This window comes from Anarhichas minor, unplaced genomic scaffold (genome assembly GCF_050575085.1).
Source record: "Anarhichas minor isolate MPS153535 unplaced genomic scaffold, ASM5057508v1 ptg000030l, whole genome shotgun sequence".
In the NCBI taxonomy this organism is placed as follows: domain Eukaryota; kingdom Metazoa; phylum Chordata; class Actinopteri; order Perciformes; family Anarhichadidae; genus Anarhichas; species Anarhichas minor.
The window spans coordinates 4,086,574-4,100,313 of NW_027466476.1; the positions used below are offsets into that span (position 1 = coordinate 4,086,574).

At 41.0% G+C, this 13,740-nt stretch overlaps 1 protein-coding gene across 3 annotated transcripts; it reads left to right on the forward strand.

Moving 5' to 3' along the window:
- Positions 1–725: 725 nt before the first annotated feature.
- On the forward strand, positions 726–13,725 carry ulk1a (unc-51 like autophagy activating kinase 1a). 3 transcript variants are annotated; one of them, XM_076104968.1, is made up of 28 exons: positions 726–756; positions 932–1,207; positions 1,304–1,396; positions 1,488–1,529; positions 2,772–2,804; positions 2,918–2,954; positions 4,634–4,807; positions 4,908–4,981; positions 5,056–5,157; positions 6,199–6,257; positions 7,121–7,203; positions 7,300–7,350; positions 7,453–7,541; positions 7,712–7,868; positions 7,959–8,019; positions 8,352–8,441; positions 8,634–8,759; positions 8,862–8,992; positions 9,316–9,416; positions 9,698–9,816; positions 10,046–10,161; positions 10,542–10,667; positions 11,138–11,292; positions 11,439–11,614; positions 11,713–11,831; positions 12,122–12,279; positions 12,396–12,531; positions 12,682–13,725. In XM_076104968.1, exons 2-28 carry the CDS (start codon positions 1,118–1,120, stop codon positions 12,723–12,725), a joined length of 2,742 nt encoding a protein of 913 aa, XP_075961083.1. In that variant the 5' UTR covers positions 726–756; positions 932–1,117; the 3' UTR covers positions 12,726–13,725. The 3 variants fall into 3 exon arrangements, 2 of the variants coding, with proteins under 2 accessions (XP_075961083.1, XP_075961085.1); XM_076104970.1 differs by lacking the exon at positions 726–756 and having other exon boundaries at positions 767–1,207; positions 11,442–11,614; XR_012957539.1 differs by lacking the exons at positions 726–756; positions 12,682–13,725 and having other exon boundaries at positions 767–1,207; positions 12,193–12,279.
- The last annotated feature ends 15 nt before the right edge of the window (positions 13,726–13,740 follow it).

The window sequence follows — 13,740 nt, forward strand, 5'->3', positions numbered from 1 at the left end:
TTCTCTCTTGAAATGAACTAGTATATTTGCAGTACCTCACATCTTAGTAAGCTGCAGTATTTAATGCTTTTTGAGGAATAGTGAATACTGATTGTGTGTTTTCGACACAATTCTGTGAAGTCTTATGGCGTCTTTAGCTATTTCTATTGCTGTCTTTTACATTTTCATACATTTTTTGTACAGTGAAATATGTTCTACAACAGAGGGACTTAATAAGGTTGCTTTTTTTCTTAAATACTGTGAGAATGGAGGGAGATGGTATATTTTAAAATGTCATTGATCTTACACTGTACCAACATTAAGTTTCCTAAAACAGGATTTACTGTAAGTCACTCTGCGCTCACTTTCCATGTCAAATTTAATGTTAAATATTTCAATATTTCTATGCTTGTATGGCTTTTAATGATTGTTGTTTTATGGTACTATGGTTTGTGCTTCCAATTATCTTTATTAAAAAACGGACAATAAATCAGCATCATCTTCATTACATGCTCCTCACCATTATGTTCACATTTGTATATATATGAATACACACACTGTGCATAGCGTATATCTATCTGCTAACACCATTCTTTTTTTGGAAAATGGCTCCTTCTTGATATAGCATTTTAAACAAATAAACTTTAGCAGGCCAAAGTAAGACATTGAATTACGAGTTTACGAGGTGTCCCTGAAGGCGCCATCCTCAAACCGCAGCCTGTCTGTTTGCGCATGCGCGCCGTGAGATATGAATAACTCCTGTGAATAGCTAGAAAGGTGAGTAAGACGATAGTATCTGACCTCAGCGTCTCAAAACAAACAGTACTAACGTGAGCTTTCAACTTGTACTGGATCTAGAAAGTACCAGGGACTCATTAGAATCGTTAAATAAGAACAGCGGGTCGCTAATATTTTGTTTACGCACGTTGTTTTTGACTTTTTGTGTTGACAGAAACTTCGGTATGTTGTCATCGATATTTTCTTCGAGCATGGAGCGCGTCACGTGTGAAGACAGCATTTTCCATCATTGAAATGGGATTTACCGGCACGAGGGAAGTACTTCTGCACGTCTGTTTCAGCTGCGAAATCAACCTCTCGAACCTGCTCGGATACTTGAACGCGTTTATTTGTGTTATTCATGGAGACTGTTGGGAAGTTTGAGTTCAACAGGAAAGACCTGATCGGTCACGGTGCCTTTGCAGTTGTGTTCAAAGGCAGACATAAGGAGGTAACTTGTACATCTGAGGCAAATTGATCTTTGTCATTGTTGATGCATGTAAGACTGGCGTATTTATATCCTACTTCTATTTTCTTTCTTTTCAAGAAACGTGACTGGGTAGTTGCTGTGAAATGTATCAACAAGAAAAACTTGGCCAAATCGCAGGCGTTGCTTGGTAAAGAAATCAAAATATTGAAGGTACTGAGAGGACTTGTTGATGTTGCCACACATTCTGTGTCAGTCTCTCTATGTCGTCTTTGAACTGAAATGTTTGTCCCACCTCCTCCAGGAACTCAAACATGAAAACATTGTCCGACTTCTTGACTATCAGGTAAAGACGGGTTTGTCTTCTCTGTTCCCCCTCTCTCCTCTCTCCTCTCTCACACACACACATCAGCACAGACCTCTGCAATACTGTTTACTTTGCTGCAACATTGAACATCGCTTGCACACGTGATGCAGATTTGGCTGTCGGATGTTGTAGTTTTTCACGGGGCTAGCGACCTCAATGACCTGAGTGGATCTGTAGTTTATATTTCTTTCTTCAAACAAATGATTCTAAAAGATAAAAAACTGGTTGCATGGCGGCTTCATGAGAACAATATTGATTTCTCACTGCGTTTCACACTATGCCTTAGACTAAAGGAATATCCTTAAACTTTTAAAGTACAGGCAATTAACTGCTTGCTCTGATGTGAGTTTGCACGAGTGTGTGTGCACTTTCCTCTTCTCACCTTACTGACACCTGGCATACACCAGACAGGGGTGAGCTGATCTCTCACTATTCCTGACAGTTGGCAGGGTACAGCCGGCTAAACAATAGCTTATCAAACGGAGTGTAAGTAGCGTCTCACAGCTGACACGCACCAGCATGCAAGGGCAAAGACCTTTAAGTGATGCCTTCCAGATCAGGCTGCAGGAGCCTTTTGTTGACGGCAAACTGTGAGTGTACCTGTCCTCAGCACAACCTGCTCTCTCTTGTTTTCTGGTACAGGGATAATTACTGCATCGTATACCCAGAGTGTTATTTGTACAAAAGTATAAGTGGTGAACACTTTAAGTTTCACTCAAATACACAGAGTCTTCTTGCTTTAACTTGATGTAAAAGACAAAAACAAGAAGAAGCAATTTGCTCCCCCACTCATTACTTCAATTAGGTGGATTGACACCTTCAATTTGTCACCCTTTTTACTCCCCCACCCGTGTCACGTCACCGCTCTGTGACTTTTTTAAATGATGATTCGGGGGGGCGGGGCAGGACTGGACAGGGGCCACGATCGGGTACAGTTTCAGACCCCTGGGTTAGCTGTGTTCAGGGGACCCAGAATTGCCAGAAGCGCTGCTGGTGACCGGCCAAAAAGAGTCAACTCAGTCTAAGAAATGTGCTGGTGTCACTTGTGTAATTTGGGGCACAGCTGGCAAGACAGTGATTGATTGTTGGAGTAAGTCCTACTTCCCCATATCTCTACATTAAATAGATGAGATATATAGTTGTCATTTTTACACTGCATTGGAGTAACTATGGCTTTTTGAAAATAATATAATAAAATGATTTCATCTGGTTTATCCACAGGAAATGGGAGGGTGTGTGTATCTCGTCATGGAGGTGAGTTTTGATAGAATTGATGATGTCTGGTCTGTGGGAATGAAAATGCAAATCACTCAACATTGCAGCATTATAGAAGCGTCTAATAAGAGTGGTCTGTCTCATCTTTTCAGTACTGCAATGGAGGCGACCTGGCAGAGTACCTTCACTGTAAGTTTGCTACATCCTGCAGGGCTTAATATAGCTCATGTCTCACGACTGTAAAGTTTTCTGCTTCACCTGCAGTCAAAGAAAAAAAAAATTGGGACATTCACACCACTCCTCACTGTCGCATCAGAGGATAGAACTTCGAGTTTGTTATCTGTAAACATGTTTGGAGCAGCTTACTGTTGTACTGGCAGTTCTGTTTGGCTTTTAAGAGGCTTGGCTAAGCTTTGTCAGTGTTTTGGAGGAATAATAGGATTTTGAGGAGGCAGAGCTGAACAGAACGGTTCAAACAGGTCAGTGGGTAAATTGTCACTAATACTCTCAAGTGCTTAACCCAGATGAAGTAGTAGAAGCCAGTACAAAACGAGTTGCCGAAATAACTCCCAGCTTTTATTTTGGAGTTCGTTGGGTTTAAGAGCACCTTGTGATTTCACCACGTTTGAATTCTCAGAATGATATAAACACTTTTCTCACTAGACTATCCCCCTGAAAACGTCCCCGCTTCAAGTTTCAAACCCTGCTGCAAAATACGATGCAGCTGAGTGCATGGAGTTGATTTTTCTCAAGCCGAATTTACCTCGGCGGTGTTTATTTAAATGTGGATCGGCGGTCTAATTCTGTCACCTCGCCAGCGTCTCTTATTTTGAAGCCTTGCCCACTCTGTGTCCCTGCCAAGGCGGCACATCCAGCTATTTGCAGCACAACAGTCAGTCGCACTTGGCAAGGTTCACGGAGCACCCACATGACCTCACCCATCTGCCACTCACTTATCCCCCGTGCTCCGGCTGAAAAACACTGCAGCTAGAAATACTGAATGTCCTGGAAAGGTAGTGGGGGGGGGGGGGGGTGTGAGCGTGTCAGACGGCCCTGACATTGATATCCAAATGAAGCCCCCTCGTAAACAAAATTCTCTTCCACGAAGTTTGACAGCAGTGACGCTGATGTGATGAGAGTTTTTGCATATTCACCTTGCATTATGTTGGAGTTTCTGGTGAGAATGTTAGAACAAGTAAGATCAAGGGCTACAGCGAACAATTGTTTTCATTATTATTAACCTGTTCATTATTTTCCGAATAAACTATTCCCATTACAATTTCCCAAAACCCAAGTGGACATAATCAAATTATTTATATTGTCTGACAAAATGTCCAAAATCCCAAAGTATGTAGTTTAATATCATAGAAGACTAGAACAAACCAAAAATATTTATATTTCAAAAGACATAGCTGGTAAATATTTGACTTTTGTGCATAAAAAGTACTTTAATGATTAATAAACAGTCAGATAGTTTAGGTTAATGTTCTATTGATTGACTCATCTTTCAATCTCTAATAACAGCTGGACGCTAATGCGCTACAATAACCGTTTAACCACGTTTACTAGTTGGCCTTTATGTTGTTGGCATCACAACGTTATTAAAGCTTCTCATTTAACAAATGTAAAGTCTTTGAGAAGTCACTTTAATCTAAGGTAATCCTAGAAATCAAGTATTACTATAATAGTTGCATTTCAACAGTCCGACGGAACAGCACTTTAGCGGGGCCAACATGATGGGAATAAATGCTGACAGTGTGTCATCTTCACCTGTATCTCGGTACCATGCAATATGATGACCCTTACATTAACATGCTAACTTCCTTCTTGATCGTCTTTTTTTTAAATTTCATTCCTCTGAACCTCAGCTAAGGGCACGTTGAGTGAGGACACCATCCGCGTATTCCTGCAGCAGATCGGTCGGGCCATGAAGGTCTTGCAGAGCAAAGACATCCTCCACAGAGACCTCAAACCTCAGAACATCTTGCTCTGCCACCCAGAGGGGCGCAGGTCCAGCGCCGGCAATACCTCTATTAAGATCGGTAATGACTTCACTCAGCATAGTATTAGAAGTATGTCTTTGGAAATGTGTTGGTTGGTTAATTTCTTACTGAACATACATCTTGTTTACTCCCCCTGCAGCTGATTTCGGGTTCGCACGTCATCTCCAGACGAACACTATGGCAGCCACGCTGTGTGGCTCACCCATGTACATGGTGAGTATTATGAGTTTCATGCACCAACGAGTGTAACCTCGCCGTGTCTCTAAGCAGTGTTTGTCTGGACACAGGCTCCTGAGGTCATCATGTCCCAGAACTATGATGCCAAGGCTGATCTGTGGAGCATAGGTACCATTGTGTACCAGTGTCTGACTGGAAAGGCTCCATTTTACGTGAGTACACATACACATGCAGGTACAAAAACTGTAACATCCCTCTTTTTCGGTGTAGATTTAGAAATTTGCCTACAAATGTTCACTTAAGTCCCTTTTAGATAATCACAAATAGTCATGAAATTGTTTTGCTTTACTTCCTAGAAACAGAGACTCGTTATTATCAACACAAAATATGATACATCCGTTTCACAACACAGAAAAGCACACGATGCACAACACAACCATTAAACACCACCTGCCTGCTGGGTGGCACGCTCCCTGATCTCCAGTGTGATTAGTTGGAAAATGCTGGAACAGCTTGGTTACTTGTTAGGAAAGCACCTTGTGTACAGATGGGGGGGCATGTGTTAATGGCTGCGAGCCATTTCCCCCAACCCAAAGCAAATATTGTATTACTTTCTGCTGTTCACGTGGCTGCTCAGATGACAACTGTTGAATATTTCTTCAGTTGTGATTTATGTATAGACGCACATATAATGTCTTGTCTCTTTCTTTGTCTGAAGTCCATTTCATCCCCATATATATATATATATATATATATATGCAGTTAGGGAAGAAGAAACACTTGACTTTTTGTACATTTTGAGGTTATTTATGTTGCAGTTTCCTTGAAAGCATTTTCCCTGAGAATGAGAGGGAAGATTGACTTCTATTTCTGCCATGCAGGTCTGTGAGTTGAGATAAGTCCAAGGGTCAGTATGAGGTTAGCTGCTGCTGCTGCTGCTGCTGCTGCTGATGGTGTTTACTTAGCTGGCATCTCCAAGCATTCTACTTTGCCCTTTATGTTTGGATTATAAGCTCTGAGGCATAACTAGTTTATGTAGATTTGCAGTAATGCAGTCAAATAAATAGTCAAATGTTCCAGTATCATATATTCACATGCTTGTTTGTAAGGATGCAGATGCATTCATTTGCATATCATATTGTGTGTTTGCATAGGAAGGGTCATTTCAAGTGTAACTTCTGTTTGTGGTCTGTGTGTGTGTGTGTGTGTGTGTGTGTGTGCGCGTGTACGTGTGTGTGTGCGTGTATGTATAGGCCAGCACACCGCAGGAGCTCCGTTTGTTTTATGAAAGCAACAGGACCCTCTTACCCAGGTTAGTGGACGACCCCACGCCAACACACATCTGTACTGTACGCACACAATGCACACAGGAAGATGATAAGACGAGGGCGTAAACAGGCATTACAGTGACAGCTGTGTTCTCTGTACTCAGTTTGCAGATGAATGACTGTGTGTATGGGGATGATGTTCGATGTGCACACGGACAGTTTAGCACTCAATGAACCTCATACCGCCACTAAAAATAGGTCTTACGTGGAAGAAACGTATACAGACACCTGACGGGGCCAGTCATCTGGAGCTTTCTCCACTCTCACACACGTCTTAATCTCAGTTGACAAATGCCTTTACAATTATTTCTCTTGGCTATTTAAAGTCACTTTGAACACTTATGCCGTCATGCCTGGAAAGCGTTCAGAGAAGTTGTTTTCGCACTGTTTTAACGGTGTGCTTTTCCAGTCTGTGTGGCTCGGGGCCACGCTTATCTTTTGCAGCAATAAAGCCGCGTGATAAGACGCAGCATTAAGGGGCATGGTTTGTTGTTTTCATTCTATATATAAAACCTTCTCCAAGTTGCCAGCTATTAACCTGTACGGCTATCATTTTCCACTTGACCCACATGGCTCCATGCAGATTTAAACACACACACACACACACACACACACACACACACAGAGTCTGTACTGACTGTCATGATGCCCTGAGGTTTTGAACTAAAGCCGCAAAGTTGATTTAAAAATTCACACATGTATCTTGTGTTTATGAAACACAAGATACCTAAATATTATTTATTTTAAGACTACTTATATCGTGCAAACATGAAGACATGAAAAACATGAAGGCTACACATACAACACGGTGTATGAAGCTGAATGCAGATTCCACCTCTTTTCCCAGCATCCCAAAGGAGACTTCTACTAACCTAACACACTTACTGTTGGGGCTGCTGCAAAGAAACCACAGCGAACGGATCGGCTTTGGTGAGCCTCTTATCTTCATAATTCAGAAACTCTTTTCATAATTACATTTTTTTTTTTTTAAAAGCCTCTTTTACATCTTAATCTTTACATTTGCAGATGAGTTTTTCCACCATCCTTTCTTGGAGAAGAGCTCATCCACAAAGAAATGTATGGACTGTATCTTGCTCGTCTCTTTACAGCTTCAGAATCAATAAAGGTGCTGTAGCCGGGGTCCTAACACAAGCACATCTGTGTGTTTTTTTTTGGCAGGCTCTCCAGTTCCCGTGATCTCTTTCCCCAGTTCAGGCTCAGTCAGTTCCTCTAGCAGCTCCTCCACATCACATCTGACCTCCCCTCAAGTGCGTACACCTCTCTTTAGTGGATTTATAAAACAAAATCCCATTGTCAAAGTTGTGAAATGTAAATGTATTTTTTAAAAGAAATACAGCAAGCTCGTAGTGTATGTGTTTCCCTGTAATCTATCGTAGTTATATTTGATTGAACAGTAATTTATTTTACACTCTCCTAGCATTCCGATGCAGAAATGCACCGACTTCAGCCCAAAGCACAGTATTCGCCTACACAGGACACCCACGGCTTCCTCCTGAAGGAAACAGTCAATCAAGACAGTAGTAACACCTCATCTTACTCAGAGGACTATGTCATGGTGCATGGCCAGTTTCCAAGTGAGACATCACTATAGATATCTGGATTATTTCATTCATCATCATTATCAGCACAAGGAGTCTGACTGTTTTTATCTGACTACTTTGTAGGTGGGTGCACATGTGAGCTGGAAATTGGGTCACCCATTGACAGTTGCCTGATATACAGTGGGTGAGTAGTCACACCGAGGGGTGCACAATAACTTGTCAGTTAATCAGCATGTTGAGAATATGATTTCACTATATGGACTAATATGAAATGTTGCCTCGTACATCGCACTAATTTACTATGTGGATGATTAAAGTGTGCATCACTTTATCCACAATGGACCATTTCCGTTAAAAAATTATTGTTATAAAACTATTTCTGAAAAAATAAATATATAGTATATAGGAAGCAGATCTCTATCTAAAGAAAAAAATGCAGAATATATTTATTTAATAATGTTTTGCATATGAATGTTATTCATTGTGTAGATTGAGCTAACAAATATCTCTCTTTAGAAGCCCACTACTGGCTGAGAGAGGTCCCAGAAATGCAGGAAGGACACCGCCACCCTCTCCCCTGCTACACTCTCCCTCCAAGCCTGTTAGGTAAGAGAAAGCCAGGCAGGTTCAGGTTTTGGTGGCTTAAAGATGAGTTGTGCTTAAACCCAACAGCATTTATATTCATGTTATGGGCAATATGAGAAGTGATGGGTTAGGAACACGTATCCACTGTTATTTTAATTGATTTTATAACATCACACTCATTTGTGTCCTTTGCTTCCTCTGTCATCGATGCAGCAAGCCTGTTGCAATTGTTGGCCGTAAGTACAGCCCCTCGTTGCCGATTCCTGTCCCATCTCAGATCCAAAACTACCAGCGTATGGAACAGAACCTGCAACCCGTTGGCCTGCATGGCTCCACCAGGCATGTACAGCCGCTCGGCTGTCTTATCTCTGCTTCAACCTCAGTGTCTTGGTACTACCCATTCTTTTCTGCCTCCGTCTAACCATGTCTCACGTCTTTCAGGGTCACACTCTGCTGTGCTGGCAGCCGTTCTCCGCAATCTGGAGGCTGTAGAACTCCAAGTCCAAGATTTATCCTCAACTCCCCACGGCTGGCAACTGGAGGAGCCCGACCACAACAATCCTCCCCGCTAGGTAGGCATCTCAATCGACTTTTGTTTCACCCATTTAGGGAGTTTTTCTCAAGCAGAGCTCTTTCACAGAAACCTTTTTAGGTCACAGTCCTACAGCTTAACACACTACATGGGAATGTGCCCGTGTAATGTCACTTGTTGTTGGCCACCAGGGCCATTTAGGTGTTAACAAAAACAATTCCACCATCTGAAATATGTCATGTTCTGTACATTCCCAAAGTTGTTGTGTGATGATGTGTTGCCATTTGATTTTCTCCGTACCCACTTTCCGTCTGCCTGACTCATGATTCAATGGGTCAATCTTTACAATGCTCTGTACTCTAGTGGGAATGACTCCAATCACCTCGGAGCAGACTCTCCCGCTCAGCACAAGAACTGGACTGCTCGCTGGCTGTCCAGACAGGCAGGACACCTCCAGTCCCAAGGTCAGCTTTCAAACATCTATATTACCAGACGCCATCATGTGCATTTTTTTTTAACAATGCACACAGCATGTTATTAGGTGGTGCAATTTTGTTTCTCTCTCTCAAAACAGCCAAAGTGACTAATTCGTTACACTTTCTATAGTAGCAAATACTTGTAGTAGGATATCTACAAGCAGCTCACACAGTAGAATTGTTCTGAAATACAACAATACCAGATTGTACAATATATATGCTAGCAATGAGATATGTTTTCAGAACTATCATTTGCTTATCAACAACAGGTTCAATCAAGAATGCCACACCGAAACAGGACAGTCCTAGACCTTCAATCCCTTGACCCATCTCCTGCTTCCCAGACCAACAGCTCGAAATCAGCCAATAAAAATGGCCCTTTCAGAAGGTCAGAACAGTATAATATAGATATTATTTTATGAATATCACAATTACAGTTATATGATATTGTGACCTGCAAAATCATATGATTTGCAGGTGTGTATGTCACTAATTCACATCAAATTGAGACTTTCATATTAAACCTGCCATATGGCACCTAGAGATGTTACGCAGTACAAAAGACAAGCCATCTGATAAATAATGTAATGGTGTCTGTGGCTGTATTGGATGTCCAGATCACTGAGCACAGGCAGGCTGTCTGACATGCTACTGAAGGCGGCCGTTGGAGCTCACCTTTTGGAGGAGGGCAGCGACGAGAGCCTCAACTGTGAGAAAGGCATGGATATAACAGGTACTATTGGAACAAATAGGACCAGTCAAATGGTTTCTACTGATACTGTTTGTCTTTGTTTACAAGTATTTATGACTATGTAGATATTGTTGTAGATTAGGGTAGATATTTCAAAGCATGTATGGTTAAACAACACTTTAAAGTCATGCAAATTGATGGCTTAATGGAATAATAAAATCAATCCCTATTGTAACATAAGAACACACATCATTGTGGAGGCAAGGAAAGGTGTTACTATGTTTGTAACATGCAGAAATTACAACACATATTTTGAGGTATCTACCACTATGACCATGTAGTTTACTGGGCTGCAGTTCAGCTGGGCAACATTTTACATGGACATCTTTGAACTTTTAAACTCTTCTTATTTGCTCCTACAGCTCCACCTACTGGTCGTCATAGAGGCTCTCCGTACTCAGACAGCCCACCTCCTGGAATCTTCACTACGGGTTCTCAATCCAGAGGAAGCACTCCTACTGATACCACGTTGCCACGGATGTTCTCAGGTAGATGTTCTTTCTACACTTAATATCGACTTCCTGTTAAGTGAATTCATTTAAACTGTTATTTTAGCCTGTGTTGAAGGAGGTTTGTAAGAAAGTTTCTTAATTAAGTACATTTATGAGCGATCCAGTGAGGTTGTATTTTTATTATATACTGCTTTCTGCAGTTTAGAGTTCATTAAGACCATACATTATGTAAGGTGTAGATTTCCAATTTAAATAATCTAAAGCAAAGCACAAGCACTGAGAGCCATTTTTAACCAGGTAACATTTAAGATAAACCATTTGAACATTGGGCAGGTACAAGCACACACTGATTTTTTCATTTTTTACATTTAAGTGTTTTAATTAATAAAACAACAAAATAATAAAAGCCACCAGCTTTTTGAAAAACCTAAAACACGTCATCCGTTACTCCTATGCTCTCTTCATTACTCTTATTTCTGCTGTATTTGTCTTTGTTTTAATTGCAGGCTCCCCCAGCTACATTAACTCAGCCTGGCTACTGAACAGTCGCCTTCTCCAGGGAGGAAGCCGTAGAAACAGTGAGACTGAAGCCATGGACGCTACTCCGCACAGCAGTCTGGTCTTTCACCCTCCAGAGCTCCCGGAAGAAACCCTGATGGAGGTACAGACGAAAACTATGATGATACTTTGAGTTGAACCCTCCAGGTTATTTTATAAATTACAGACATTTGCAGATGAACATTAAATAGACAAATTCAGATTCCACATGAACAGTTTCAGAATACACAGTATTTGTTCTCTTCACAGCAGGCTCACACAGATGCACTGAATGAGATGCGTTTCACTTTGGCTTTTGGCCACTGTGTCATGGAATTGGCTTCATCTAAGGACTCGGGGCTGGATGCCATCAGCATTCCTGATGCTTCCTTTCTAGAGCAGAGTTTGGTGACGGATCAGATCAGCCTTCTGAGTAGAGAATGGAGGTGAGAGGCTTCTACTTTTTCTCAACATGTACAATACCTCCCTTTCTTCACAAATGTGCTTGTAAATGACTGCTGTTTCTGATTTGTGTGTATTTCAGCAATGCAGAGCAGTTAGTGTTGTACATGAAGGCTGAAGAGTTTCTGTCAGCAGCACTGCACACTGCTAAAGAGACTATCAAACAAGGCCGACTCCTTCCCTCTGCAATAGTCAAAGAAGGTGAGGCCATTGACCTCTATTTTTTTGTAACAAGCACTCTCCTTTTGTAGACTTGAAAGATGTCTGTTAAATGTTTGTAGTTTGTGGACCTTCAGGAAGAACAAGACCTTCCGGGTGTTATGGTCTTAAAATAAATTAAAGCATTAAAACTTCAAAGAGAGCAGTTTGTTCCATCCAGGTAGTCTAACTGAATAAGAATTGGCATTCCTGGTTAAAGCGTGATAACAAGGGTCTGTTTGTGTTTTTTAGGATAATGACATGTCTTTGCATGCTATATTTCCTTTGTGCAGTGATAAGGAAGCTGAATGAATTGTACAAGAGCTGTGTAACATACTGTCGCACTCTCAACCATCGCCTGCAGACATTCTTACTTGACAAACAAAAGCTTATGGACCGCTTCAATGGACTCACAGCAGAGAAGCTCATCTACAGCCACACTGTGCACATGGTGAGCTCACCTCACAGCAGGCAATGTTGATATTCACTTCATTCAGATTCTTTCCAGCATATATCCCGTATGCATCTTTATCTTTATCTTAATGTGTCTGTTCTTACTGCATTCAGGTACAGTGTGCTGCCCTAGATGAGATGTTCCACTATGGCACAGCATCAGTCCAGCGTTACCACAAAGCCCTTTTGCTGATGGAGGGTCTGTCCCGAATCATCACAGCGCAGAAGGACGTCGACAGCATAGAGAAATGTATGTGGCAGCACTGTGACACACAAACCAGCAGATAGTAGTTTAAAACGCTAGAATCAGACCCCAGGAGAATGAATTCCTCGTGTGATCTTGCCTAGGGCTTGTCTAGATTTTATTCTTATCTGAATTTTTCAATCTCTCTGTTCGCAGGTAAGCAGTGTATCGAGCGACGCCTTTCCGCTCTGCAGACTTAGCAGTAGCAATGGGCTCTACAACTGCGGCCACACCAACTGCATTATCCTGTCTCATTCATCCCTAAATGTAGATGGATCCTCCTAGACTGTCAATACACACATGCACTTTGATCTGTCTTAAGGGAAATGACCACTGGAGCATCTGCTCTTATCCCACCAGCCAGTTTGTAATCTTTACATAAATGCACAAAAAGACTGAAAGTCCTGTTTTGGACAAGTTCTAGACGACGGATTTTGTCATGATTGTTTGAATACTTTGATCAGGTAAATTGTTCAGAGTTTTTCTGTTTTGTTACAGACGGAATATGTTAGTGTGTTGTTTTGTTTTTTGCACATAGAAAAATCAGATTAAATAATAACTGATTTTAAATTTGAAACAAATGTTATTTAGCTGTTTTCTGTATTTGAAGGGTTGGTGTTATGTGTACTGTAAAAGTTCACTGGCCAGCAGAAGTCAGAATATTTTGGATGACCAAATGTGTAGCAGTAATATTAAAACTGTGCCTGTTTTTTTACTACATGTTTCATCCCACCAGAGTAGTGGATGTAAAGGTAATGAAAGTATGTGTTGACCTCATACAGAACGATTGTCTTACAGTTATGTGGACTTACATCATAGACTGCAATAAATATATTTTGATATTTGCCCTCCGTCCGTGGTAGTGTACTCAATAGTACTTTTAAGCGACATTAACTGCATGCCACTTTGCTTATGTTTATCTGGTGTTTCTTTGTGCGTATGTGTGCACATTAGTTTATTTCCCCCAGCTTCTTGGATTAATGGAAAAAGAATATTCATTTGTGAATGAATTTGCACACGATTTTGTGAACAGTTTACTAGTTTATTAAATTACATATTCATAATTTTGTTGTTGAAATGAAAGTTTGTTAGAATTTATCAAATTGTCTTTTGTACTTGTTTTTATGAGTGCCAGTGAAATTTGCCAAAAATGAATTGTTACACACTGATGAAAATAAATAATATTTATTGTTAAAACTATGGATTGTTTTCAAG

What these genes read in the sequence shown, in the direction of transcription:
- ulk1a (XM_076104968.1), top strand. Translation starts at nt 1,118, where the DNA reads ATGGAGACTGTTGGGAAGTTTGAGTTCAACAGGAAAGACCTGATCGGT. An exon ending in AACAGGACCCTCTTACCCAG is followed by an intron (nt 6,258 to 7,120) that starts GTTAGTGGACGA and finishes CTCTTTTCCCAG; the next exon opens with CATCCCAAAGGAGACTTCTA. An exon ending in GTTGCCACGGATGTTCTCAG is followed by an intron (nt 10,668 to 11,137) that starts GTAGATGTTCTT and finishes TTTTAATTGCAG; the next exon opens with GCTCCCCCAGCTACATTAAC.